This window comes from Opisthocomus hoazin, chromosome 15 (genome assembly GCF_030867145.1).
Source record: "Opisthocomus hoazin isolate bOpiHoa1 chromosome 15, bOpiHoa1.hap1, whole genome shotgun sequence".
Lineage (NCBI taxonomy): Eukaryota > Metazoa > Chordata > Aves > Opisthocomiformes > Opisthocomidae > Opisthocomus > Opisthocomus hoazin.
Window position 1 is genome coordinate 25317041 of NC_134428.1, and position 27224 is coordinate 25344264.

General features: G+C 70.4%; 1 protein-coding gene across 2 annotated transcripts in view; it reads right to left on the reverse strand.

The window, feature by feature from the left end:
• CASKIN1 (CASK interacting protein 1) overlaps positions 1-27224 on the reverse strand; it is a 34252-nt gene that overhangs the window by 2546 nt on the left and 4482 nt on the right. Inside the window, exons 2-20 of one of the 2 annotated variants that reach the window (XM_075436735.1) lie at positions 16637-16688; positions 14391-14488; positions 13363-13508; positions 13169-13264; positions 12777-12907; positions 12585-12693; positions 12241-12349; positions 12056-12150; positions 11862-11979; positions 9526-9741; positions 7737-7835; positions 7521-7639; positions 5818-5908; positions 4186-4283; positions 3642-3752; positions 3444-3545; positions 2831-2969; positions 710-2758; positions 219-615 (exon numbers count right to left, since the gene is read on the reverse strand). In XM_075436735.1, coding sequence (XP_075292850.1) covers positions 219-615; positions 710-2758; positions 2831-2969; positions 3444-3545; positions 3642-3752; positions 4186-4283; positions 5818-5908; positions 7521-7639; positions 7737-7835; positions 9526-9741; positions 11862-11979; positions 12056-12150; positions 12241-12349; positions 12585-12693; positions 12777-12907; positions 13169-13264; positions 13363-13508; positions 14391-14488; positions 16637-16688 — 4375 coding nt within the window. The remainder of the gene's footprint in view (positions 1-218; positions 616-709; positions 2759-2830; positions 2970-3443; positions 3546-3641; positions 3753-4185; positions 4284-5817; positions 5909-7520; positions 7640-7736; positions 7836-9525; positions 9742-11861; positions 11980-12055; positions 12151-12240; positions 12350-12584; positions 12694-12776; positions 12908-13168; positions 13265-13362; positions 13509-14390; positions 14489-16636; positions 16689-27224) is intronic. The other variant, XM_075436736.1, reaches the window with a different exon arrangement.

The window sequence follows — 27224 nt, forward strand, 5'->3', positions numbered from 1 at the left end:
CAGGGCCATTGCAGCCCCCCTGTGCCCCAGCACACCCACATGGTCCCCCTGCCCACACTGCTCTGGGGTCCTGTCCCCTGGTGCCACCTCCCCAGCACAGCTCCAGCCAGGATCCCATAAGCATCACCCCAGTGTCACCCTCCCTGGCACAGCCCGAACCCCTTCCCGCGATGCTCGTGGCCTCCCGAACCCCCCCGGGACCACCGGCCGCCCCTTACTCTGCCGCCTGACTGTCCTCCTGCTTGATCTTCTCCTCCACCGCCTGCAGCGCGGCGGCCAGGGACGCGCTCGTCTCCTCCAGCTTCTGCTGCGCCAGCTCGGGGCCGGCGCTGTCGACCGAGGGCCCGGTGATGGCGGAACGCGGCGGCTTCACCGGCACCTGCTGGGGCTGCGCGCCGGGCGAGAGCGGCTTGGCGGGACTGGAGCAGAGCGATGGCGGCGTGCTGGAGGGCTTGGCGGCGGCGGTGCCCGGCTGCCGGGCTGGCGACGGGGCCGGCGTGGAGCTGGCGCTCACCGACTGGATGGCGGCGTGGGGCTTGGGGGGCTTGGGCGCGGTGGGGGGCGGCGCGGGCTTGGGGGACACCGGGGGCGGCGTGCCGTGACCCCGCTTCACCTCTGCGGAGAGAAGGGAGATGGGCAGAGGGGCCGGCCGGGACCCCCGGCGTCGTCCCCGGGGAGCTCCCGTCGCGGGGGGCTGGCGGGCGCCTACCTGGGCTGCCGGGGCTGGGGATGGGCACCTTCTTGGGGACGGGCACCTTCTGCGGCGGCTGCGGCAGCACGGGCTTGGGGGACACCGGCGGCTTGAAGGGCTTCTTGGGCTCGGCGGGAGCGGGGACGGCGTCGGGGTGGGCAGCGGGCGGCGGGGTGGGGGGCTCAGCCCCGCTCAGCTCCGAGGCCGGCCGCCGCTTGACGGTGCCGGTGCCGTTCTGGTAGACGGCGAGCGGGGCCGGCTCCAGCGCCGGCTCCTTCTCCTTGGCCTTGGGCCGGCGCTTGACGGTGTCGGACTCGGTGAGGACGAAGCGGACGCCGTCCTGCTGGCTCTGCCGGGCCCGCAGCCGGCGCTTCAGCGTGGCGCTGGCCTCCACCTTGGCCAGGTCGCCATGGCGGGGGGACAGCCCCTCGCCCGCTTCCCCCCGCGCCGGCCCCAGCGGCCGCGGCCGCGGCTTGATGGTGAGGTTGCCCTCCTCGGCGAAGGGGATGCCGTCCGGGGAGCCGCCGCGCTCCACCCGCAGCCGCTCGCCGGGGCCGTCGGTGCCCGCCTCCGCCCGCACGCTGTCGGCACGCTCGCGGCGGGCGGCCAGCCCGGTGACGGGGCCGCTGATGGTCCGGCGCCGGTTCACCACCTCCCCGTCCAGGCCGATGGCCTCCTTGTGCTTGACGGTGGCCAGGACGGTGGCGACGCGGGCGCGCTCAGGGCTGCCCGGCTGCAGGTAGTAGCCCTCGGGTGCCTTGGCCGGCCCCGGCGCGCCGCTCCCGTGCGGCTTCTGCAGCGCCAGCGCCCGCGCCCCGCCGCCGATGGACGACATCTCCAGCATGGCGGCGATGCTGCGCACGCTGCCGGCGCTGCCCGTGTCCACGCTGCCGCCCAGGTCGCTGGCCCGGCGCTGCTCCCGGCGGCTCTCGGCGGCGGCGGGGGGCCCGGCGGCCACCTCGCCGTCACCGTCCTTGGGGAAGTCCTCGGCCATGCCGGCGCTGGAGATGGCGGAGCTGGAGCGCTTGGGGGGTGGCGGCGGCGGCCCCTTCTTCTTGGGGCGGACGGCGAAGGACTGGCTGCGGTTGACGTTCTTGTCGGTGCCGGCGGGCGCCCGCACCGAGTGGCTGCGCCCCACGCGCCGCTGCACCGTGGCGTAGGGCCCCGCGTCCGGCACCAGCAGCTCGTCCCGCTCCGGCTCGCCGTCGGAAGCGGCGTAGCGGTTCAGGCTGTGGGCCCGCTTCTTCGGCCGCCCCGGCTCCTCCTCGCCCTCGCTCGCCGGCGGCAGGCACAGCACCGGCACCGGGACGGGCGGGACGGGCGCGCCCATGGGTGCCCCCTCGCCCTCGGCGGGCTGCGGCAGGACGTAGGCGAAGCCGCGGTGGGTGGGCGACTGGGGCAGGGAGCGGGGCGACGCGGGGCGCTCGCCCGGCGGCAGCAGCTGCGGGGTGGGCTTCACCTTGGCGGTGGCGGCCGGCGGGCCCTGCGGCGAAGGGGGACGCGGCTTGGCGGGGGTCTGCGGCGGCGTCAGGTGCCCGCCGGCGGGCGGGAAGGGCTGCCGGGGCTTGCCGGGCACGGGTGGCACGCTGGCACGCTTGACGGGGTGGCCGTGGCGGGGCGGGCGGCCGTCCTTGGGCAGCGCTGGGGGTCCCTCGCCGGCCCCCTCGGCCAGGTACTCCTGGCTCTTGGAGATGGCGGCGGCAGGAGGGGCGCGGGGACCGTCCCCCAGCAGCTCCTGCGAGCTGCTCATCAGCCTGGCGCGGCCGCCCAGCGCCGGGGGCGAGCGGTAGCCGGGGGCCGCGGGGTTCGCCGCCTTCTCGGGGGGCTCCTCGGGGGCTTCGCCCGTCATGGCCACCTGCAGCTCGCTGCTGAGCTCGCTGTCCTGGAAGGTGCTCAGCTTGGGCGACTGGCACTCGGGTGGCTCCGGCGGGGGGGACTCGATGGCCAGCACCTCCGGGCACGCCGCCGTCGCCTTCCTCTTCAGCGTGCCCGGCTCGTACTTGCCCAGCTCGGCACGCTGCAGCTCCGCCAGCTTCTTCACCGCCAGCATCAGCTTCTTCTGGTGGCCTGGGGGACACCACGGGGCATCAGAGCCGTGCCGGGGGCTGCCGCGGCCGGCGCTGCGGAGCGGGACCTTACCCAGCTTGGTGATGCCGATCTCCTGGAGGTCCTCCCAGGTGATGTCGGTGATGAAGTCGATGTTCTCGTAGCCGTTCTCCACCAGCACCTTGTAGTACTGGGAGAGGCCGATCATGGAGAGCCACAGCGCCAGGTTGGCCTGGGAGGGGGCGCAGGGCACGGCTCAGCGCCGGCTGGCAGCGGGCTCCGGCCTCGGCACCACCGTGCCCACGCCACGCGGGTGCTGCCATCTCCACGGGGGACAGCCCCAGGGGGTGCCCCTTGTCCCCACGCTGTCCCTGTGCTCCGCAGTCACCCGGTGCCATGCCCAGCCCCGTCCCCATGGGAAGCCCCTTCCCGTGCCCAGCCGACGGGGCAGGAGGGGTGCCAGGGGACACGCGGTGCCACGTCCACGCCGCGGCAGCTGCCACCGGCCCAACGGTCCCCGAGCCGTCGGGAGGGGACGCGCACAGCTTCAGGCCCACGGGATGCAGGTGCCATTGGGCAGCGGCGACCCAGCTCCCACCCTCACCCCTCTGTGCCACCCCCTCCCGGGAGGGGCTCCCCGCATGGCCGGGTCCCCAGCGCCGCCCTGGTGGTGGCTTTGGCACCCCCGGCCCCGCACAGCCCTCACCGGCTTGTACTCCGGCAGCCACTCGGGGATGTTGAGGCTGTTGATCTCGGAGGCGATCTTCTTCCTGTGCCCCGGCTTGGTGACACCGATGGCCGTCAGGTCCTGGGGCAGAGAGGGGGGGGGGGTCAGCGCCGTCCCGCACCGCCCGTGCCCCGCTCCCCGCGGCACCGGCCAGCGCCGGCGTCCCCGTGGCCTCACCTCCGGCGTCATTCGGCTGATGGTGGTGATGTCGTAGCCGGCGTTGATGAAGTTCGGCGCGTAGAGCTGCAGCTGGAACTTGCAGAGCCACTGGTACACGGCCTCCGAGCTCTGGAAGAGGGATGGCGTGGCTCGGGGCAGCCCTGGGGACAGGGACACGCCACCCACGTCCCCCGGGGCTGTCCCCACAGAATGGCAGGGGTTGGAGGGGACCTCTGTGGGTCATCTAGTCCAGTGCCGGCAGGACGACCTGGCTGGGAGCCGGCACCGCAGAGTGGCTGCATGGCCCCATGGTTCTGTCCCCATGGCACGTGTCTGTCCCCCGGGGACAGCATGCGGGGGGCTGGTGCCCGGGAGCGGGGGTCCCGGCCGCCGCAGGGACGGCTCACAGCACCGGCTCACGGCACAGCACCCCACAGGCACCGCCATCACGGCCGGCACCCCGAGCCCTGCCAGCCGCGGTGGCCGTGGCACAGGGCTGCCGCGGTGCCCACGGCTGTAGGTGTGGGGTCCTGTCCCCCCACCCGGCACCCCCCCCGCTCACCTTCCCCTCCGACGGCGGCTCCATCTTCTTCAGCGGGGGCTCGGCGGGGGGCTGCGGGGCGTAGGGGGAGCTGGCCACGCTCTGCGACCGCGACGAACCTGCCGGAGAGGCAGCGGTCAGCGGGTCTGGGGTCACGCGCCCCCGGGCTCCGGCCAAGTGAGGTGGGGGGGGGGGGCTGAGCCCCCACCCTGGGTGGGATGGCACAGCCACGGCCCCCGGGTCGGCCGGGCCAGGGTGGGCATGGGAGAGTGACCCTCACCCCAGCACAGCGGCCCGGAGCACCCTGGGGTGCCCCAACTGTGGGGTCTGCTCCCCCAGGACAGGCAGGGGGGGTGCGGACCACCGTGCCCAGGCACTGCTGGGCAGACCACTGCCCATATTGCTGCCTGCTGGTGACACTGGCTGCACTGGGACGGGGGTCTGCAGGGCACCCGGCCACCCACACTGCAGCACACAGCTCCCGGGTGCCACGGCGCTGCTGCCCTCGCCCACCCACCCAGTGCCAGGCGAGCCCCCAGCCCAGCCGGGGGGTCAGGGTGCCGCAACGCCCTCCGCCCAGTGCGGCCTCGAGCAGGGGGACCCAGCCGGACCCCTCCTCCGGAGCGGGTTTCCCGGGCTGCCCACCACCCCCAGACCCCAAGGGGTCCCGTTGCCCACAGCCCCCCGGCCCTGCTCCTCCGGCGGGACCCCCAGCGCGGGACGGGGCTCACCCACCCGCCGTGCCCCACGGTGAGGGGCCTGGCTGGGGAGGGCAGGCTGCACAAGCTGCCTCATCGTCCCCCCCCCCCCGGGACCCCCGCAGAGGCAGCCCTGCTGCGCCCACCCGCCAGCCCCGGGGGTGACAGGGGCTGCCCAGCAATTTCTGCCTCGCGTTTCTGGTCAGGAACAGCGAGCGCAGCCCCTTCCCCACCCCACTAACTGGCATCTGCATCCTGGGTGGGTGTGAGCATCCCCCCCACCCCCCACCCCGCGGGTCTGCACCCTCCCGGCATCTGCACCCCTCTGGGGTGGGCACCCTCCTCGCATGCGCAGCCCCCTGCCATGTGCAGTTCCCTCATGGCTGCATCCCACCTGCGCGTGCACACCCCCCCCCCCCACAACCCCCCCACAACGTCTGCATCCCCCCCCCCGGCAATGTCTGCATCCCCCCCCCCCCATGTGCATCCCCCCTCCCCAAGTCTCCAGCCCTGCTGCGTGTGCATCCCCCCGCGCGTTCCTCCATCCTCCCTGCCTGTGCCCCCCCCTCGCCCACCCCCCCACGGCGTGGGTACCCCCGCGGCACGGCCATGCTCCTGCTGCCAGGGCAGCCCCCGTCACAGCCCCCCGACCGGCGCAAGGTAGGGGGCCCCAGGCAGGGAAGGGTCTGGGGAGCAGCGCTGTCCCCCCCCCACGCCGCCCCCCCACCCCACGCGGGACCCCCACTAACCGAGGCAGGAGAAGGCCTGGCAGCAGCCGAAAGGCGAGAGAGTCATTTTTTTACCCACACGTTTATCTTCTGGCGACGGGGAGGGGGTGGAGGGGGCGGGGGGGGGTGCCGTGGCAATAAAATAAAAAATAAAAAAAAGGAGAAATCCCGTCTCGGCGGCGGGGCGCGGGCGGCTCGGGCTGCGGCAGCCGGCCGGCGGCACGCACCTGCGGCGACGACGTCCTGCGCCTTGGCCGGCCCGTCGCCCACGGCACTCTCTTGCGCAGAAGCCTTCTGGGAGAGGACGGTTGCCAGCAGCTGAAAAACACCCCGGGAAGGGGGGGAGAGCAGGCAGGAGTGAGGCGGCGGGCGGTGGGTGCCATGGGTACCGCGGGTGCTGTGGGTGCCGTGGGTGCCATGGGTACAGCGGGTACTGCGGATGCCGTGGGTACTGTGGATGCTGTGGGTGCCGTGGGTACCGTGGGTACCGTGGGTACCACGGATGTCATGGGTACCGTGGGTACCGCGGATGCTGTGGGTACCGCGGGTACCGTGGATGCTGTGGGTGCCGTGGGTACCGCGGGTACCGCGGATGCTGTGGGTGCCGTGGGTACCGTGGGTTCCATGCATGTCATGGGTGCCATGGGTACCGCAGATGCTGTGGGTGACATGGGTACCATGGATGCTGTGGGTGCCGTGGGTACCGTGGATGCTGTGGGTACCGTGGGTACCGCAGATGCTGTGGGTGCCGTGGGTACTGCGGGTACCACGGATGCTGTGGGTGCCATGGGTACCACGGATGCCATGGGTGCCATGGGTACCGTGGGTACCGCGGATGCTGTGGGTGCCGTGGGTACTGCGGATGCTGTGGGTACCATGGGTACCACGGATGTCATGGGTGCCATGGGTACCGTGGGTACTGCGGATGCTGTGGGTACCGCGGGTACCACGGATGTCATGGGCCGTGGGTACCGCGGATGCTGTGGGTACCGCGGGTACCACGGATGTCATGGGTGCCATGGGTACCGTGGGTACCGCGGATGCTGCGGCGGCCGCCCCGCCACCAAACCAGGGGCGAGGGTGGGCAGGGAGGGGCGCAGCGCGGGTGCGGGCTGCGGCGGGCAGAGCGGCACAGATGGTGCTTCGCAGGCGGCAGGAGCCCGCGGCACCCCGAATCCTGCCTGGCGCGCGGCCAGCGCCGGCTGCCAGGGCCGACTGCAGGGCTCCCCCCACCCCACGCCCCCCCCCCGCCCGCAAAGCGGAGCCCCCCACGTGGACCCCGTGCCCAGCCGTGCCGCAGGCAGGGTGCCAGAGGAGGGGGGCTCGGGGGGACGGGACGCTGGCAGGGGACACAGTGCAGGGGGCGATGTGCAGGCAGCAGCGGGCAGCGTGGCGGCAGCATGCGGGGGGCTGCGTGGCAGCAGCGTGCAGGGGGCTGGGTGCTGGCAGCATGCGGGGGGCTGCGTGGCGGCAGCATGCGGGGGGCTGCATGCTGGCAGCGTGCGGGGGGCTGCGCAGAGGTGGCAGCGCGCCGTGCAGCGTCCCCTGTGAGCAGCCACCACGGCACGCAGTCTGCACACGTCGTGCCCCGGGTGAGCCCTGGTCCAGCCAGCAGCCGGGGGCCAGGCGGGAGGGGACACACCAGTGGCCACCGTGGGTGACAGCCATGGCCAGTGGCTGGGTGCTGGTAGGACCTCACAGAATGGCTTGGGTTGGAAGGGACCTTTGAAGATCATCTGGTTCCACCCCCCTGCCATGAGCAGGGACATCTCCCACCAGCCCAGGGTGCTCAGAGCTCCATCCAACCTGGCCTTGGACACTCAGCACCCAGCTGAGCACCAACCCAGCAGGACCGGGGGCAGCTGCCCCTGCCCAGGGCGAGCCCCGGGACGGGAGCCCAGGGCCACGGCCGCCTCGGGGCTCGCCTTACCTTGACGCCTTCGGAGCCGGCGTGCAGGGCGTGCACCCCGCTGCCCGCGCTCTGCCCGCTCCCCGAGCTGCGGGCGGAGGCCACGCTGCCCGTGCTGCCCAGGCTGCTGCGGTCGCCTCCTGCGCAGAGAGAGGAGATGCCATCAGGGCACCCAGCCCCACGGCCGTGCCCTGCCGGAGCCACCGCCGCGTCCCGGCACAGGGAGGGTCCCCGTACCTGCGAAGGGTTTCCGCAGCACCCAGATCTCCTCGGTGGGAGCCGAGCCGCCCTGCGACGGCGAGAGGTGGGACGGGCTCACGTCGGCCCCGCGGGACCCTTGGTGGCAGAGCAGAGAGAGCGGCCGTCAGGCACGCGGGGCTCCGCGCGCTCGGGCTCGCTCCGGCGGGGCGCGGGGCGAAGCCACCCGCGGCCCCGGGGCCCGTCGCTGCGGCACGGGGGCACAACCCCGCAGCGAAGGTGGGGGGTCCCCGGCCACAACCATGCCCAGGGATGCCAGCGCTGTCCCGGGGGCCTGTGTCCCCCCCGGCAGCTGGCACGGGGTGACAGTGACCAGCCCCAGGACCCCGGCCTGCAGCGCATCCCCTCCCTGCCCCCAGCCGGGGACAGACCCATGGCAGGGTGTCCCAGCGCCCCGGCTCAGCCCGAGCAGGGGACGGGGACCGTGTTCTCCCTCCACGGAGCAGGATGGGGACACGACCCGGTGCGGGGAGCACAGGGAGCCGGGCAAACTCGAGCAGTGGGGACCAGCGTCCCCACCCCACTGTCCCCCAGCCAAGACGGCGCTGGCCGTGCCCCTGCGGCTGCCTGCACCCATCCGGGGGGGCCACGTGAGGCCAGGCACCGGGTGCTGCACCCCCACGGCAGCTGGCGACACGCGGGTGACAGCAGTGGGTGACAGCACCCAGCTCTCCCAGCAGGGCACGGCTCGAGGGTGACCCCCAAAGCACCCCTCCCCCAGCATCTCGCCCTGCCGCCCACCTCCGCCGGGTCCCGCGCGCGCCGGGGACGCCCAGCGCTGAGCCCAGCGGCCGATGCCACGGACGACGGCCGCAGCCCCGCCGCCAGCCGCCATCGCCCGCCACGGGGCATTGCCACCCCGCCGCTGCCCGGGCTGGTTTCCCTCGTTAGCGGCCGGGCCGTGGCATGGCGCGGGTGGCACACGGTGATCAGTTCAGTTCGAGGGGGGACAAACAGCCACGCCGTGACCGCGCTGGGACGTCCCAGCGCCGCGGTCGCAGCGAGAGGAGCCCGCGCTGCCCGGGCTCTGCGTGACCCGGGGGGAAGTTTGGCTCCCTCGTCCCCGTCGCTGGCAGATGGGACGCGTCGAGCCGCAAGCGTGGCTGGCCTGGCGCTCGCCCGGCACCAGCCGCTGTGCCACCGCTGTCGGGGGGCACGCGGAGACCCCCCGAGAGCCGGCAGCCCCCATCGACACGGCACGGGCTGCACCCCGGCAAACCCCCGGCCAGACGGCTGCTCTCTGGGTGCTCCCGGTACCTGCAGCACCCATCACCTGCCCGCGCTGCGGGGACGGTCCCCAAGGAGCCACCCCCGAGAGCGTCACCCAGGAAACCTCGCCCGGCGCCATGGCCCCTCTGCGCCCCGACCCGGCTCGAGCGGCTCGCCGGGTGCCCGACACCCCGCAGGGCAGCGGGCAGAGGGTCCCCGCACCCAAATTCACCTCCCAGCCACCCAGCCCTGCCCCACTGGACAGCCTGGAGAGGGGTTTTGGGGGTCCCCACGCACCCGGGCGGGGTGGGCAGCAGAGCAGGGGCCGTGGGTGGGCACCGGCGTGGCAGGGACGTGCAGCGCCGGAGAGGGCGTGCAGGGAGGGGGCCGACGGCACACACGTGTGCACGCACACGCCTGCCCGCATGCACACACGCACCCACGCCCGCAAACGCGGCACGGCGACGGGGGGAGCGAGGCCGAGCGCGAAGAAAAGGCTCGATACGGACGGCAAAGGGAAAGAGACTCCATGGCGCGCCGGCAGCGCGCGGGGAACTACCTTGTCCGTCCCGCGGCTCGTCGGCGCGGCTCGGGCAGAGCCTGCGATAGCCAAAGGAACTGAAAAGAGTCGGGTGGGAATGTGGAGGTGGAGGTGGAGGTGGAGGCAGGGAATGGAACGGATGGGACGAGGCGTCGCCGTTTAGCACAGCCGCCCCGTAAGGCGGGAGCGGGATCTTTTGGTAGTGTTGGGGGATTGTTACAGTCTCCCATGAACCTGATAATAAAACATAACAAGAGACAAAATGAAAAGAATCAAAATAATGAGAGACACGCTCAGCGCCACCAAAAAAAAAACGAAAAAAGAAAGGAAAAATAAAGAAAGGGGGGAAAAAAACCAAGCAGCAAACAAAAAAAGCAACCAAAGGAAGGTGGAGCAGCCAGAACCAAGACCCAGCTGAGGTGGAGCGGAGCGAGGAGCAGCAGCGGGACCAGCGCGGGGCCCCGCGCGGCGGCAGGGCACGGCCCGCGGGCGCATCCCGCAGCCCCCCACCGCGGCAGCCCCACGCTCGAGGCAGCGGCAGCTCACGGGGCTCCCGGGCTGCTGGGGGTCCCGCGCCCCGCGAAGGCACCCCGGGAGGAGGGGGGCTGCGGGCACGGCTGCGGGCTGCAGCGCCAGGACCCCCACGCCCGGCCGGCCGAGCCCCGGTGCAGCCGCTGGGCACACGGGGCCAAGCGCTGCGGCCGACGGGACGGCAACGAGACCCCGCGCCCCGGCAAACCCCACCGCCGAGCTGGCCGCAGCCCAGGAGCCACCGACCTCGTCCCCGCGGCACCGGCACACGACCTGCACCCGGCCGGCGTTGGCACCTCCGCGGCCCCCACGGCAGCGCCCGGCAGCTCCTCCAAGGATCTCCCATGGGATCTCCTCCGAGCGCCGCCATTCCCTGCCCGCGGCCGCCCCGAGAGCACCCAGCGCTGGGCAGCGCGCGGCTGCCCAGGGCGCGAGCCCGTCGACGTGGGACCTGTCAGCGCTGCCCGCAGAGGCCCCACGAGCCACGCCGGGGGGGCTGCGCAGCCCACCGGGAGCTCGCGGCGATGGGGAACGGGGACAGGCAGCCGCAGGGCAGCGGGGCAGGGCCCGATCCTGGAGACGGCCCCTGGCCAGGGCGAGAGTCCCCACGGGGCAGCACCGTGTCCCTGGCATCAGTGCCCAGCCCCCTACTCAGACCCCGAGCACCAGGTCCCCCAGCCCCACTGCTGCGCTGTCACCCCCCAAACCTCAGGGACTCCCCCAGCCCAGCGCCAGCCTGGCCCCGGGGCTGCCCCGTGAGCACCCCGGGGCTGCTGGCACCAACCCTGCGGGCACAGTGGGGACACCAACCCCATGGGCACAGTGGGGACACCAACCCCACACACGTGATGGGGACACCGACCCCGCACACGTGATGGGGACACCGACCCCGCACACATGATGGGGCCATCAGCCCCACATGCACAGTGGGGACACCGACCCCACGGGCACAGTGGGGACACCGACCTCGCACACGTGATGGGGACATCAGCCCAACAGGCACAGTGGGGACACCAACCCCATGGGCACAGCGGGGACACCAACCCCACGGGCACAGTGGGGACACCGACCCCGCACCCGTGATGGGGACACCGACCCCACGGGCACAGTGGGGACACCAACCCCACACATGTGATGGGGACACCAACCCCACACATGTGATGGGGACACTGACCCCACATGCACGGTGGGGACACCGACCCCATGGGCACAGTGGGGACACCGACCCCGCACCCGTGATGGGGACACCGACCCCACGGGCACAGTGGGGACACCAACCCCACACATGTGATGGGGACACCAACCCCACACATGTGACGGGGACACTGACCCCACACGCACGGTGGGGACACCAACCCCATGGGCGCAGTGGGGACACCGACCCCGCACACATGATGGGGACACCGACCCCATGGGCACAGTGGGGACACCAACCACACATGCACAGTGGGGACACCGACCCCACGGGCACAGTGGGGACACCGACCCCATGGGCACAGTGGGGACACCGAACCCACACACATGATGGGGACACCGACCCCACACATGTGATGGGGACACCAACCCCACACATGTGATGGGGACACCAACCCCACACGCACGGTGGGGACACCAACCCCACACACTCGAAGGCACCGTCCCCACGCACACGACGGGGACACCGACCCCGCACGCACGACGGGGCCATCGCCCCAGCTTGGCTTCACCGGCTGCACCCCCCGACACCCCGGGCCCCGCCAGAGCAAAACGGGGGCTCCCTGGGGTTTGGGAGCAGCCCCGCGGGGGGAGGCCGGGGGGGGAAGGTGGGGGAGGGGATTATTTGCCTGCTCGTTTGCTTATGGCCTCGACGAGGCTGGAGGGGAAGTAGCCGACGCGGTCGTTGCCGGTGCGGTTGTCGTGGATGCAGCCCTTCCAGCGCCCGTCCGCGTGCTGCTCCAGCACCTGTGGGCAGGGGCCGGGTCAGGGGCCGGTGCCGCCGGCGGGGGGTCCCCACGGGGGTCCCCCCAGCCGCACTCACGGTGATGACGTCCCCGGCTTTCACGTTGAGGCTGGTCAGGTCGTAGTTGTTGCAATAGTCCTTGACGGCGCGGACCTGCAGAGCGGCCGAGGCGTCTGCGGGGACAGAGCGGGACCGTCACCGGGCGCCCAGCCCTGCTGCGGGGGGGCTGCCACCCCCTGCCCGGCATCCCCCGGCCCCCCTACCCCGCAGCATCTGCTTGATCTCCTTGCTGGCCTGGCTGGTGGTGAACTGGTTGACGATGTCCAGAGCCGTCTGGTTGTAGGTGTTCCTGACGTGGGCGTTGATGCCGCTCTGCAACGGCACGGAGAGGGCTCGGGAGGAGGCGGACCCCCACCCCACCACCCCCTGGGACCCCCCACGGACAGCAGCAGGAGGGCATGGCGCGGCATCCCCAGACCCCCCCATCCCGGGACCCTCACCCCCATTCCCCAGAGAGGGGCACATGCACCCCGGCCGCGGGGTCGCTCCCTCCCGCAGCCCCTCCCGGGGCTGGGGGGGTCTGGGGTCTTCTCGGGGGGGCCCTTACATCCAGCAGCAGCCGCACCACGTCCGTCTTGCCGCAGAGAGCCGCCTCGTGCAGCGCCGTGCCCGCCTTGGTTTGCCGGTTGATGTCGATGCCAGCCTGCAGCAGGAGCCTGCGGGCGGGCGGTGGGGTCAGCCAGGCAGTGGGGGGCTGGAGGGGGGGTCTGGCACTGCCCTCCCTGCCCCCGGCACCCACCGGATGATGTCGATGTGGCCGTTCTTGGCGGCGAGGTGCAGGGGGCTGGTGCCGTTGGGGTCGGCGGCGTCGCCCAGCTTGGGCTCCAGCAGCGCCGCGCACATGTTGCTGTTCAGGAGCAGTTGGACCACCTGGCTCAGCAAACACAGACGGAGCAGGGCTGCAAGGGGGGGCTCGGCCGCCTCCCGGCGCTGCGGCCCCCCGGCCCCCGCCGCCCTGCTCCCCCCCTCCTCCAGCAGCCAGGGATCCCCCGCAGCGGTGGCACCACGGACCCCCACTGCTACCCCTCCCGGGGGCTGCCCCTGCCCACCCGAGCACCCCCAGGGACCTCACCGTGCCCCCGTCCCCTCCCAGTCTCCCTCTGAGGGGGTCCCAGCGCCGCGAGGACTCACCCCGACCCGGCCGAACTCGCACGCCAGGTCCAGCGGCGTCTTCCCGGAGTTGTCCATGATGCAGGGGTTGGACTGGTGCTGCAGGAGCATCTCCGACTGCGGGGCAGCGAGAGCCCAGCTCGGCGCGGGCAGGGGCAGGGCGGGTGGCACGGCCACCCCGCCGTCCCCGTGCCCCGCCGCCGGCCCCCCCGTACCACGTCGTAGTGCCCGTGCTGGGCAGCCAGGTGCAGGGGGATCTGGCCCTCGTCCGACGGGATGTTCACGGAGGAACCCGCCTTCAGCACCATCTTCATGGGCTCCTTCTTGCCTTGCCAAGCCGCGTAGTGCAGGGGCCGCATGCCTGCGGGCGGGCAGGCCAGGCATGCTGTCAGCCCCCCCGGCACACCATCAGCCCCCCCGGCACGCCGTCAGCACCCCTGGCACACCGTCAGCCCCCCCGGCACACCATCAGCCCCCCAGCACACTGTCAGCCCCCCTGGCACGCCATCAGACCCCCGGCACGCCGTGAGCCCCCCGCCACGCCGTCAGCCCCCCCGCCACGCCGTGAGCCCCCCGGCACACTGTCATCCCCCCTGGCATGCCATCAGCCCCCCAGCACACCGTCAGCACCCCTGGCACGCCGTCAGTCCCCCAGCACACCATCAGCCCCCCGGCACGCCATCAGCCCCCCGGCACGCCGTCAGCCCCCCCGGCACGCCATCAGCCCCCCTGGCACACCATCAGCCCCCCGGCACACCATCAGCCCCCCGGCACGCCGTCAGCCCCCCCGGCACGCCATCAGCCCCCTGGCACGCCGTCAGCCCCCCCGGCACGCCATCAGCCCCCTGGCACACCGTCAGCCCCCCTGGCACACCATCAGCCCCCCGGCACGCCGTCAGCCCCCCCGGCACGCCATCAGCCCCCTGGCACACCGTCAGCCCCCCGGCACGCCGTCAGACCCCCTGCAGACCATCAGCCCCCCCCCCACGCCGTGAGCCCCCTGGCACACCATCAGCCCCCCGGCACGCCGTCAGGCCCCCTGCAGACCATCAGCCCCCCCCCCACGCCGTGAGCCCCCTGGCACACTGTCAGCCCCCCTGGCATGCCATCAGCCCCCCAGCACACCGTCAGCCCCCCTGGCACACCATCAGCCCCCCGGCACGCCGTCAGCCCCCCGGCACGCCGACGCGCCCGGCCGGAGCCCGCAGAGGGCTGGGGGCCGTGGCCAGGGCGCCGGACTCACCTTTGTTGTCCTTGATGTCCACCGCAGCCTGCGCTTCCAGCAGCAGCGAGATGAGCTCCGTGTTGCCGTTGAGCGCCGCATGGTGCAGAGCCGAGAACCTGGGGACCAGCAGCCGTGTCAGGGGTCCCACACCCCTGTGTGTCCCCCCCGCAGCCCCTCCCGGCAGCGTGGCCTGGAGCCCGCACCCACTGCAGCACCCCAAGGTGCTGGGGCACCCGGACCTCTGCATCCCTCCGTGGGCACCCCGAGAAGGAGCTGCGCAGGGACCGGCCGTGGCCGGGCCACCGGTCGAGCCAGGAGCCGGCCACGTTCCATAGAACGGAATCACCAAACGGTTTGGGTGGGAAGGGACCTGTCAGGGCCACCCAGCCCAACCCCCTGCCATGGGCAGGGACACCTTCAACCGGATCAGGGTGCTCAGAGCCCCGTCCAACCCAGCCTGGGATGGTTCCAGGGATGGGGCATCTCCCACCACTCTGGGCAACCTGGGCCAGTGCCTCACCACCCTCAGTGTAAAAAATTCTTCTTTAAATCCACTCTGAATCTCCCCTCTTTTAGTTTAAAGCCATCCCCCCTTGTCCCGTCGCTGCAGGCCCTGCTAAAAAGTTTGTCCCCATCTTTCTTTCCCCTTTATACGTCCCCGCGCGCGAGCAGGGCCAGCAGGCTGGGCGTGCTGGGGCAGACAGGGGTTTGCTCTCCAGCCCATCACTTTATTTATCACAGAATGGGCTGGGAGGGACCTTACAGACCATCTCGTGGATGTCCCTGATGCGGGCAGGGACCCCTTCCCCCAGCCCAGGGTGCTCCCAGCCCCGTCCAGCCTGGCCTTGAGCCCTGCCAGGGAGGGGGCAGCCCCAGCTCCTCCGGGGAACCCGTGCCAGTGTTTCACCACCCTCACGGGGAAGAATTTAAATCTAATCTAATCTAAATTTCCCTCTTTCCGTTTGAAGCCATCACTCCTCGTCCTATCCCTCCACGCCCTTGTCACGAGCCCCCCTCCAGCCCCCTGGCAGCCCCCCCCGGTGAGCCTGCTCTCCTCCGGGCTGAACAGCCCCGGCTCTCTCCGCTCGGGTCGCTGCTGTGGCCTCCTCATTTACCTTCCCCTGGGGGGCTGCAGCCACAGGACAGACCCCCAGCCCGCGGTGGGGGACACAGGGCTGGGGATGCTGCCCAGCAGGGCGCAGGGGCTGGCGGCTCGGATCTGGGGGTGCTGGGGCGTGGGGGAGGGAGACAAAACGCTCCCCGGGGATGCCAAGACCCCTTGGAGCTGGAGGCGACGGGCAGGGCAGGCACAGCGGGGGTCCCACCGAGGGTGGGGGGTGCCAGGGAGCCGCCCTCCCCGCTGATCCAGCACGGCCACGGGCACCGGCGCGGGGGGTCCAGGCTGCCAGGCGGACGCGGTGCCCCTGGCCGGTGCCGGGGCGGGGAGAGCCCCCCGCACCGCGTCCCGCTCAGCTTTGTGGCACCCGGGACAGCCAAGCCAGGAGGCTCGTTGCGGGGCAGGAGGCCAGGAGATGACCTACTTGCTGCTCCCGGCCACGGCATCCTCGAGCCCATCACCACGCCGCTCCGGGCCCCGGCCACGCTCAGCGTCCCCGTCCCATCCCGGGGCCAACCTGGTGTCACCGGAGCACGGGAACGGGCTGCGGACCCCAGCGGGACCTGCTGGCTCCCGAGAGGCGGGCAGTGGGACGGTGATCCCGTCTGCCCCCCATCACCGGGACCCCGCGCTGAGGGGGGACACGTCCCCGCTGGGGAGCTCGCTCCAGCCCCCACGGAGCTGCCGCCTGCGATCCCGGGGCCGGGAGCGGCGATGCGAGCCGACAGCTGGCGCAGGAGCCCGATCCCCAGCGTCTGCCCGGGAAACGTCAACGTTTTCCGCTCCAGCGCCCAGCTCAGATCCGCTCAAGATGGTGCCAATCGCAGCCCTCCCTCGGGGGGCTTCCCCCCCGCGCAGGCCACGCACGACACCGTCCCCCGGGCACGCGCGGGAACACCGGCACGGTGCTCGCCCACCAGCCCGGGAACCAGCGAGCGCAGCAGAGGTGGGGAAACTGAGGCACGGCACTGGGCACACCGGCCCTCGGCCATCCGGACCCCGGCTGCACGACAGCATCGCTCCGGAGCGCCCAGCGCGCCCGCGCAGACGCACGAGACCCCTGCTCGCTGCGCCCCGTGGCGCACGCAGCCCCGGGCACGCGGGGCACCCTCCTGGCACCCCACGGCACGTCCCGGCTCCCACTCACCCGTCGGTGTCTTGGAAGTTGACGTTGACCTTCTTTGCGGACCCGAGGAGCTCTGGAGGGAGGGAAGGGGACAGCTCGTTAGAGCGGCGCGGGGGGTGGCGGGGACAGGGACGCGGGGCGCGCTGGGGAGGTGACGCGGCTGCAGCTCCAGGGGTCCCTCTCCACCGAGGTTGTGGGTGCTGTCCCACTCCCACCCCACGCTTGCCTTTCCTCAGGGCAATCCAATTAGCACCAACGCAGCCAGATTTACATAAGATTTAACCGAAAAATGCCACTCTGGCTTCCCAGAGAGCCCGCTCTTCCTCGCAGCCTTCGGGGAGCCGGAGCAGGAGGAGGAGGAAGAGGAGGGTGGCAGCGCCCAGGGCTGGGGACCCACGCAGCAGCCCCCGTGCCCGCGATGTTCAGTTACTGGGCACCACGGGCTGCATCGGCAAAGGGGGCGCGGGGGGCACGGGGAAGGGCGGCTGCGCCCAGCCCTGACCCCCGAGCCTGGGCAGCGTGGCAGACGGTCCCCGGGGCGGTGGTGGGGGATCCCCCCTGCCCACGCAGAGGGTCCCGGGTTCTGAGAGAGCCATGGAGGACGCTTCTGGTCAGCCACAACCATCGCCCGCTGCCCAGCAGGACCCCCAGCCTCTCCTGCGGGCACGCGGTGCCAACAGGGGGGCTGTGGGATGGGCAGGGGCACGGCGGGGTCCCCGGGGTGCAGAGAGGGACAGGGCACCATGGGGTCCCCAGATGCAAAGAGGGACAGGGCACTGTGGGGTCCCCTGGGCACAGGGAGGGTCAGGACACTGTGGGGTCCCCCAGATGCAAAGAGGGACAGGGCACCACGGGGTCCCCGGGGCACAGGGAGGGACAGGGCATCATGGGGTCCCCAGATGCAAAGAGGGCCAGGGCACCACGGGGTCCCCAGGGTGCAGAGAGGGACAGGGCACCATGGGGTCCCCAGGGCACGGGGAGGGCAGGACACTGTGGGGTCCCCGGGGTGCAGAGAGGGATGGGGGTACCACAGGGTCCCCAGGGTGCAGAGAGGGACAGGGCACCGCAGGGTCACCCCGTCCAGCCCTGCTTGCCCTCCCTCCAGCGAACACAGTGCCAGCAGCCCGTGCCCACGCCGCGGGGCACCCTCCCTCGCCCGGGCAGCCCACGCTCATCACTTCACGCACCAACGAACCGCCCCGGAACGGCCCCCCGCACCCCATCCCCGCCGCAGCACCCCCGTGCCCCCCGCAGAAGGGCTGGCGGGCAGACCCCCCGGCAGCGGCACCGGCGGAGGGGCCGAGCGGGTGCCCGCCAGCCCCGGGCTGCGGCCAGGCTCCCCAACAAAGGTGCCATTCAGCGCCGGTGGAGAGGAGCCCAGCGCCGCTTCCGCAGCGCCCGGTGCCAAGGAGCAGCTCCCAGGAGCAGGGGGCCGAGCAGCCCCCCAGGGATGCCAATGGCCGGCGGACAAAAGCAGCCGGCGGGCGCAGGAGCGGCACCGTGCCCGGCACCGGCTCCAACCTCCGGCCCCGAGATGGGCCCCACCGCGGCTAACCGGTCCCCGCGGGCGGACGGACGGACGGACGGATGGCAGCGGGTCCGCGGTGCCTGGCCTTTCCCACGGGTCGCTCCCGGCGAGGGGCTGCGACGGGGCAGTGCCCGGGGACTGGCGTGGCGGGGTGCAGCGGTGGTACCAACGGCATCGCCGCCATAGAATCACCCAGAATCAGAATCCCAGCATGGTGGGGGTTGGCAGGGCCCTCTGTGGGTCCCCCAGCCCAGCCCCCTGCCCAAGCAGGGTCACCCAGAGCAGGGGGCACAGCACCGCGTCCAGGCGGGGCTGGAATATCTCCAGAGAAGGAGACTCCACAGCCTCCCTGGGCAGCCTGGGCCAGGGCTCCGTCACCCTCAGAGGGAAGAAGTTCTTCCTCGGGTTCAGCTGGAGCTTCCTCTGCTTCAGTTTGTGCCCGTTGCCCCTTGTCCTGTCGCTGGGCACCACTGGAAAGAGTCTGGCCCCGTCCTCCTGACCCCCACCTGTCAGATATTTATCTGCATTTCTAAGGTCCCAATTCTGTCTGAAGATGAGGAAGAGCTTCTTCCCTCTGAGGGTGCTGGAGCCCTGGCCCAGGCTGCCCAGGGAGGCTGTGGAGTCTCCTTCTCTGGAGATATTCCAGCCCCGCCTGGCCGCGGTGCTGTGCCCCCTGCTCTGGGTGACCCTGCTTGGGCAGGGGGTTGGGCTGGGTGACCCACAGAGGTCCTTTCCAACCTGAACATTCTGTGATTCTGTGATCCCCGAGGACGCACCAGCAGCCCCCCGGCACCGGCCGACCCGGGATCAGGCGATCCCACCGTGGCGGCGAATCTCTCCTCCCCACACCTGCAGGAGAGCCTGTGGCTGCCAAAATCCGTTGAGCGCTTCCATCGCCGCCCGTGCCAAGTGCTTCGTCAGGGACTTCCAGCCGGGCAGCGCTTTGACTTGCGTTAAAGCCCTGGCAGTGGCGGCAAGCCTGCCGGTGCCCGCGCCGGGCTGCGGTGAGCTCAGCCCCCGGCACAGCTTCGAGGGCTGCCGGGAAAAGGTGTTTCGGGGCGGCATCGGTCTGACGGGGTCCCCTGGGGAGCGGTCGGGTGGTCCCAAGTCCTCCCAGGGTGCAGCACCCAGGGTGCCGCCGGCTGCTCCACAGTAGGGCACGGTGTGGATGGTGGAGTGGATGGTGGCGTGGATGGTGGCGTGGATGGTGGTGTGAATGGCGGCGTGGATGGCGGTGTGGATGGTGGAGTGGATGGTGGTGTGGATGGCGGTGTGGATGGTGGAGTGGATGGTGGAGTGGATGGTGGTGTGGATGGTGGTGTGGATGGTGGTGTGGATGGTGGCGTGGATGGTGGCGTGGATGGTGGTGTGGATGGTGGAGTGGATGGTGGTGTGGATGGTGGCGTGGATGGTGGCGTGGATGGTGGTGTGGATGGTGGCGTGGATGGCGGTGTGGATGGTGGAGTGGATGGTGGAGTGGATGGTGGAGTGGATGGTGGTGTGGATGGTGGCGTGGATGGTGGTGTGGATGGCGGCGTGGCCAGGCCAAGGCCACAGACGGTGGCCCTGCCGTGCTCACAGTACCCAGGGCAGGGGGTGCAGGATGGGCACCCCAACACGCTGCCCGTCTGCAGCCTGGGGCCGTCTCAGCCGCGCGGGATTTGCAGCCTCCCGGGGGCAGCGAGACTGGGAGAGCTCGTTAATGGCCGGGAAGCACAAGGAAAACTCCTCCACTAACGAGGGATGAGGGAAGGGAGGGGAGACCCCGTGTCCAACCACTACTCCAGGTACCCCGATGCTCATCGTGGGGAGACCCCCGTGTCCCACCACTGCTCCAGGCACCCCAGTGCACACCGTGTGGAGACCCCTGTATCCAACCACTGCTCTGGGCACCCCAGTGCATGTTGTGGGGAGACCCCCCATGTCCAACCACTGCTCCAGTGCATCCCGTGGGGAGACCCCATGTCCAACCACTGCTCCAGGTACCCCGATGCTCATCGTGGGGAGATCCCCGTCTCCCACCACTGCTCCAGGTACCCCAGTGCATCCCACGGGGAGACCCCGTGTCCAACCACTGCTCTGGGCACCCTTGGTGCACACCATGGGGAGATCTCCACGCCCAGCTGCTCCAGCCCTTCCCTTGCACCCGTGTCCGTGGCCACGGCCCCAGGGCAGTGGGACTCCGCAGTGCCCGCGTGGTCCCTGGCTGGGGGCTTCTCTCCCTTCCCGGCAGCGGGGCCACGCAGCGCCCGTCAGCGTGCTCACGCGCCAGCCCCCTGCACCCGCAGCCAGCGCAGCGCCAGCAGCGATCGATGCCCGGCCGGGGCGCGGGGGCTCCCGGCCAAGCCCCCGCTGACGAAGCACATCCTCGCCCCGGCTCCCCCCCGGCAGCGTCGCGCCAGCTCGCGTGGAGAGGGCGGCTGCTCCGAGCAGATGGCTCCAACCTCCGCTAAATCAACGTCTACTTAATGAGGGGAAAGCCGTCGCTGTCCCCCCGCCAGCTTGGTGGGAGCGGCGAATGAGCAGCTCCCCCAGACCCTCCATCTCCCCCATCACCCCACTGCAGTGGTCCCGCGCCCCTCCAGTTCCACCACCTCTGCCAATTCCCCTCTCTGCAGCAGGACCCCCCCCCACCCCAAGCACAACGGGGACCCCACGAGCAGCACAACGCCGATTACCCACGGGGAAAACATTCCCGGCGAAGCCAAGCGCCTGTTTGGGAGGAGGAGGGGAGGACCCTGCAGCGGCATCGCCGTGAGCTGCCGGATAAAGGAAGCATCCAAAATAGCTGCTCTTAATTATATCCCTGCTGACGAGCGCCACGCAAACAACGGGCGCTGCACGAGGAGCCTGGGCACGAGCGGCCTTGTTCCTCGCAGCGGGGATGGGGTCCACGCTGTGGGGTCCCCACGGGGGCACGTGCTTGGGCAGAGCTTGGGATGGCCTGGGGCAAAGGGGTGGCAGGGATGGGACGGAGCCGTTGCAGCCCAGCGCCCACCACAGCTGGATATCCACTGCCCATCACAGCTGGATAACAAGTGCCCGCCACAGCTGGACATCCCAGTGCCCGCCACAGCTGGACATCCCAGTGCCCATCGCAGCTGGACATCCCCCAGCTGGACAGCCAGCGCCCAACACAGCTGGAAAACAACTGCCCACCACAGCTGGACACCCCAGTGTCCACACAGCTGGAAAACAACTGCCCACCACAGCTGGACACACACTGCCCACCACAGCTGGACACCCCAGTGTCCGAACAGCTGGACACCCCAGTGCCCATCACAGCTGGATATCCACTGCCCGTCACAGCTGGATATCCACTGCTCACCACAGCTGGATACTCCAGTGGCCGTCACAGCTGGATATCCACTGCCCGTCACAGCTGGATAGCAGCTGGACACCCCAGTGCCCATCACAGCTGGATATCCACTGCCCATCACAGCTGGATATACAGTGCCCATCACAGCTGGACACCCCAGTGTCCGTCACAGCTGGAAAACTACTGTCCATCACAGCTGGACACACACTGCTCATCACAGATGGATACTCCAGTGGCCGTCACAGCTGGATAGCAACTGGACATCCCCGTGTCCCTCACAGCTGGACATCCCCCAGCTGGACAGCCAGTGCCCATAACAGCTGGAAAACAACCACCCACCACAGCTGGACACACACTGCCCACCACAGCTGGATACTCCAGTGGCCGTCATAGCTGGATAGCAACTGGACATCCCAGTGTCTCTCACAGCTGGACATCCCCCAGCTGGACAGCGACTGCCCATCACAGCTGGACACACTGCCCATCACAGCTGGATATCCACTGCCCACCACAGCTGGACACCCCAGTGTCCACCACAGCTGGATATTCACTACCCGTCACAGCTGGACACCCCAGTGTCCACCACAGCTGGATATCCACTACCCATCACAGCTGGACACCCCCATGTCCATCACAGCTGGATGCCCACCAGCTGGACAGCCAGTGCCCAACACAGCTGGGTCACGACTGCCCATCACAGCTGGACACCCCAGTGCCCATCACAGCTGGACACCCCAGTGCCCAACACAGCTGGATATGCACTGCCCATCACAGCTGGACACCCATCACAGCTGGGTCATGACTGCCCATCACAGCTGGACACCCCAGTGCCCATCACAGCTGGACCCCCACAGCTGGGTGCCCGGGCGCCCGCCACCAGCCATTCCCCAAATCCCAAGGCGCTTTCGGGGGATGCTGGCCCCGCGTCCCCTCCGGCCGCCCGGCCGGCGCGCGGAGCCTTCCCGGGAGCGGAGGAGCCCGCAGGCCGCGGCAGCCTGAGTCACGGCACCGCAGCAGCGCGGGGCTGTCCCCGGGGGCCAGCGTGAAGCCACTTCAGCGCAGCGGGGACTCCTCTGAATATTTTTTTTTTTAAAAAAAAGGGAAACTTCTCAATCCCGAGGGAGGACGAGGGGCTGACGCTGCAGGCTGCCCGGGCAGGGTTGGGTGGGGGACGTGGGTGCACCCCAGGCAGAGCCCACTGAAATGGGGTGCTGGCCAGGGGTCCCAGCACCCCGCGGTCCCTGCCAGCGCCATGCCAGGGCCACGGTGCTCACCAGCGGCTACCGCGAGCGTCACCGCGCCGTATCCTCACCCGACCTTTGCCGCGTGGTGCCACGGAGCCCGGCTGAGCCTTCCGCCGCTGGCACTGCTTCAGCCGGATTCCCCCGAGCAGCCCCAGCACCCAGCACCGCGGGGTCTCCCCCAGCCCCGCGTTGGGGCTCAGCCACGCAGCCCCCCAGCTCTGCAGACGCTGAGTCGCTGCCTGCGAAGTCCCGGCAGCCTCCTGCGCGCTCCGGGCTGCCGGCAAAGCCGCTGACCCCCTGCCAGCTCTGCCAGCCCGGTGCCCACCGGACGCCCACCCTGGTCCCCGCCGAAATGCGCCTTGGTGCTGCTTCCATGGAGCCCCAGCCGACAGCCGGCTCTCCCCGCGCCGGCCAGAGGGTAATTTTCAGTCATCACCCCGGCTGGCAGGAGTCACGGCGGGCACGGCCAGGCTGCCGCGGCGGGGGACGGGACAGGGCTGCGCGGGGCCACCACCAGCCCACGTCCGTCCGTCTGTCCGTCCCTGCGTCCGCATCCCAGCGCCGCGCATCCTCGGGGCTGCCCAGGACACGGGGCAGATGCTGGCACCACTCGCCTCCACCCCAGGGCAGCGATGCTTCTGCCCAGCTCCAGCCCTGTCCTCTTCATCTCCTCCTCATCCTCACCTCCTCCTCGGGGCAGGGACGCAGGCACGCTGCCCCGCAGGGACCGGCATCTCTGCGTGTCTCAGAGCATCGTTAACTAACGAACGGTCGCTCTCATCTGGCCTCCCACGGACCCGGCCGCAGTCCAGACGTCGCTGGGAAATGGCGGGGAGCTCTGCAGCGGACACCGAGCGTGTGCCCCTGGGCACGCGTGTGCACGCGTGTGCACGCAGACAGCTCGGACGAGTAAGGGGGCAATAACGCAGCTGCAGCTCCCGCACCGTTCCCACGTAAAACCGGCCCTGGGATCCATTCTGAACACGATGCCTTCAGTGCCACCGCTTGTCCTCGTCCACGTAACGGCCTGGCAGTGCTGCAGGGGAAGGGCAGGGCTCGCAGGACCCGTCCCAGTGTCCCCAGTGCCCCCAGCAGCAGGGGTGGGCTGGCAGGGGCAGCGTGGGACCCCCTGCCCCATCCCTGCCGGGAGCTGGGGGTCGATCAGAGCCAGCCCCAGGACCCAGCGGTGACAGCGGGAGCATCGCTGCTGCTGCGGAGCTGCTCAGCCGCGAGCAGCGCGCCGTAAACAGCCCAGCTGCAATGCAGGAGCCGGGCAGGCGGCTGCTTTGTCTGCTCCAACCGCTCCGGCAGCCACCGGCCAACAGCCCAGGCGGCCGCAGCGCGGAGCCGGGCTCCCGGCAGCCACATCTGGAAGGCATCAGCCGGCGGCTGCCGGGAGCCGTCCCCAGCGCCGAGCCCCACGCCAGGCCGGGGAGCGGGCACTGCCGCCGCGGCCAGCAGAGACGGCCACGGGCACGTGGACGCGCAGGGCAGATGCACGGGGGGACACGCATGCACAGAGGCACACAACGCACGCGGGTGCACGGGGCAGATGTACACACAGATGCACGCATGCACATGGCCACATGCACGCACATGGATGTACACAGAGTCACAGAGTCACAGAATCCCAGCATGGTGGGGTTGGCAGGGCCCTCTGTGGGTCACCCAGCCCAACCCCCTGCCCAAGCAGGGTCACCCACAGCAGGCTGCACAGCACCGCGTCCAGGCGGGGCTGGAATATCTCCAGAGAAGGAGACTCCACAGCCTCCCTGGGCAGCCTGTTCCAGGGCTCCGTCACCCTCAGAGGGAAGAAGTTCTTCCTCGGGTTCAGCTGGAGCTTCCTCTGCTTCAGTTTGTGCCCGTTGCCCCTTGTCCTGTCGCTGGGCACCACTGGGAAGAGCCTGGCCCCATCCTCCTGACCCCCACCCTGCAGATATTTAGAGGCATTTCTAAGGTCCCCTCTCAGCCTTCTCTTCTCCAGGCTGAACAAGCCCAGCTCCCTCAGCCTCTCCTCGTAGGAGAGATGCTCCAGTCCCCTCCTCATCCTCTTAGCCCTGTGCTGGACTCTCTCCAGTAGCTCCTCATCTTTCTTGAGATGGGGAGCCCAGCACTGGACACAGCACTGCAGATGGGGCCTCCCCAGGGCAGAGCAGAGGGGGAGGAGACCCTCCCTCGCCCTGCTGCCCACACTCCTCCTGATGCACCCCAGGATCCCATCGGCCTTCTTGGCACCCAGGGCACGCTGCTGGCTCAGGGTCACCCTGTCGTCCCCCAGCACTCCCAGTCCCTCTCCACAGAGCTGCTCTCCAGCAGGTCAGCCCCAGCCTGTACTGGTGCCTGGGGTTGTTCCTCCCCAGGGGCAGGACCCTGCCCTTGCCCTTGCTGAACCTCACCAGGTTCCTCTCTGCCCACGCACGCACACGGGCACACCGGCCGAGCAGGCAGCCGCCGACGGGCACGGTGCTCGGAGGAGCAGCGCCCAGACTGTACCCACAGCAGCGGCTTGGGCACCAGCCCCAACCTGCTCCATCTCCAGCTGATTCTGGCCAGGGCAGGGCACGGAGCCGGGGTCCCGCAGCCTGCCGCGCCGTGGGGCACCCCATCCCCGCATCCACCTCGCCCTGCTCGGCTCTCCCCGCGCGGCCGGCAGCGACCTTGCCGGCGAGACCCAAGGAGACCCGGGCAGACTCAGTGTCACCCCGCCAGCCGCTCTCCCGCACCCCGCAGCACCGTGCTGCCCGTGCCGGCCGGCTCGCGCCGGGCACCGGCACCCATCCGTCACCACGGCGAGGCCAGCACCGCGTCCCCAGCTTCCCATTTCTCAAGCTGATTGCTCCTGTCGCTGCGGAGCCCAGCGTTAAACACCTCATTTTCTCCTCCCGTATTGAGTTGGAAAATACTATTAACATTTCATTACGGCTTAAAGATCCCTCTCAGCCCGGCGTGGAGGAAGGACCGGGAGGGCGAATCCCACGTGCGCCGGGTGCGGGACGGGATGGCAACCCGGGGCAGAGGTGGGCATCAGCGCCGCACGCCAGCTTGGCGACCGGCCCGGCACGATCCGTACCGCGGCACGCTCAGCTGCAGCCGGGGCACGACGCGGCAGCGGAGCAGCGGCACCCACGCAGCCTGGCACCAGCCCGGGCGCTCCCGCGTGGGTTTTGCTTCCCGACGCCTTCCCCTCGCCCGTGGCAGCCCGGTCCGGCAGCGCCAGCCATTAAATACCGGCAAATTAGCTCTCCGGCGCTCTCCTGCCTGACCGCTCGCGAAAGGCACCTTTAGCTGCCGGCTGGCGAGGGCGGCTCGCAGCGGGTTCACGGCCAGCATTTGGCGGTGCCCAGCCCCGCTGCACCGTCACCAGCACCGGGAGCGCGGCGGCAAACCCGTCCAAGCACAGCCCCGAGCATCGCCCCAGAGCCACGCGGCCCCCTCCGCTGACACCGCGGCTCCCACCCACCACGCACGCAGGGATGACATTAACCTACACTACACTGCCCTGGGGAGGCCCCATCTGCAGTACTGTGTCCAGTTCTGGGCTCCGCAGTTCAAGAAAGATGAGGAGCTACTGGAGAGAGCCCAGCGGAGGGCTGCGAGGATGAGGAGGGGACTGGAGCATCTCTCCTACGAGGAGAGGTTGACGGAACTGGGCTTGTTCAGCCTGGAGAAGAGAAGGCTGAGAGGGGACCTTAGAAATGCCTACAAATGTCTGCAGGGTGGGGGTCAGGAGGATGGGGCCAAGCTCTTTTCAATGGTGCCCAGTGACAGGACAAGGGGCAATGGGCACAAACTGAGGCACAGGAAGTTCCGTCTGAACATGAGGAGGAACTTCTTCCCTCTGAGGGTGACGGAGCCCTGGCCCAGGCTGCCCAGGGAGGTTGTGGAGTCTCCTTCTCTGGAGATATTCCAGACCCGCCTGGACAAGGTCCTGTGCAGCCTGCTGTAGGTGACCCTGCTTCGGCAGGGGGGTTGGACTGGATGACCCACAGAGGTCCCTTCCAATCCCTACTATTCTGTGATTCTGTGATTCTGTGATTCTGTGATTCTGTAACCAAGGACCCACCACGGCTTCGGCACCCACCCGGCCCCGGCGCGGTCCGTGGCATCACCACGGCGGGGCTGAGTGGCCACCAGCGGGACCCTGCGGGCTGGGGTCCGTGGGCATCACCACGGCGGGGCTGAGCGGGGAGGGGGCTGATCGCAGCCTTTCCCGGCGGCTGGGAAGGGTTCAAGGGAACGCCGGGGAGCAGGGGAGAGGAGCCAGACACCAGCTTGGCTACTGGAAACCGAACTGTGCTGGTGAGGAAGGGGGTGGCTGCGGAGGGGGACTTGGGGGTCTCACAGCGCCTGGCCGTGCCTCACCACTGGCACCCAAGCGCCCATGGCACCATCACCCTTAACTTCTTCCCTCTGAGGGTGACGGAGCCCTGGCCCAGGCTGCCCAGGGAGGCTGTGGAGTCTCCTTCTCTGGAGATATTCCAGCCTCGCCTGGACAAGGTCCTGTGCAGCCTGCTCTGG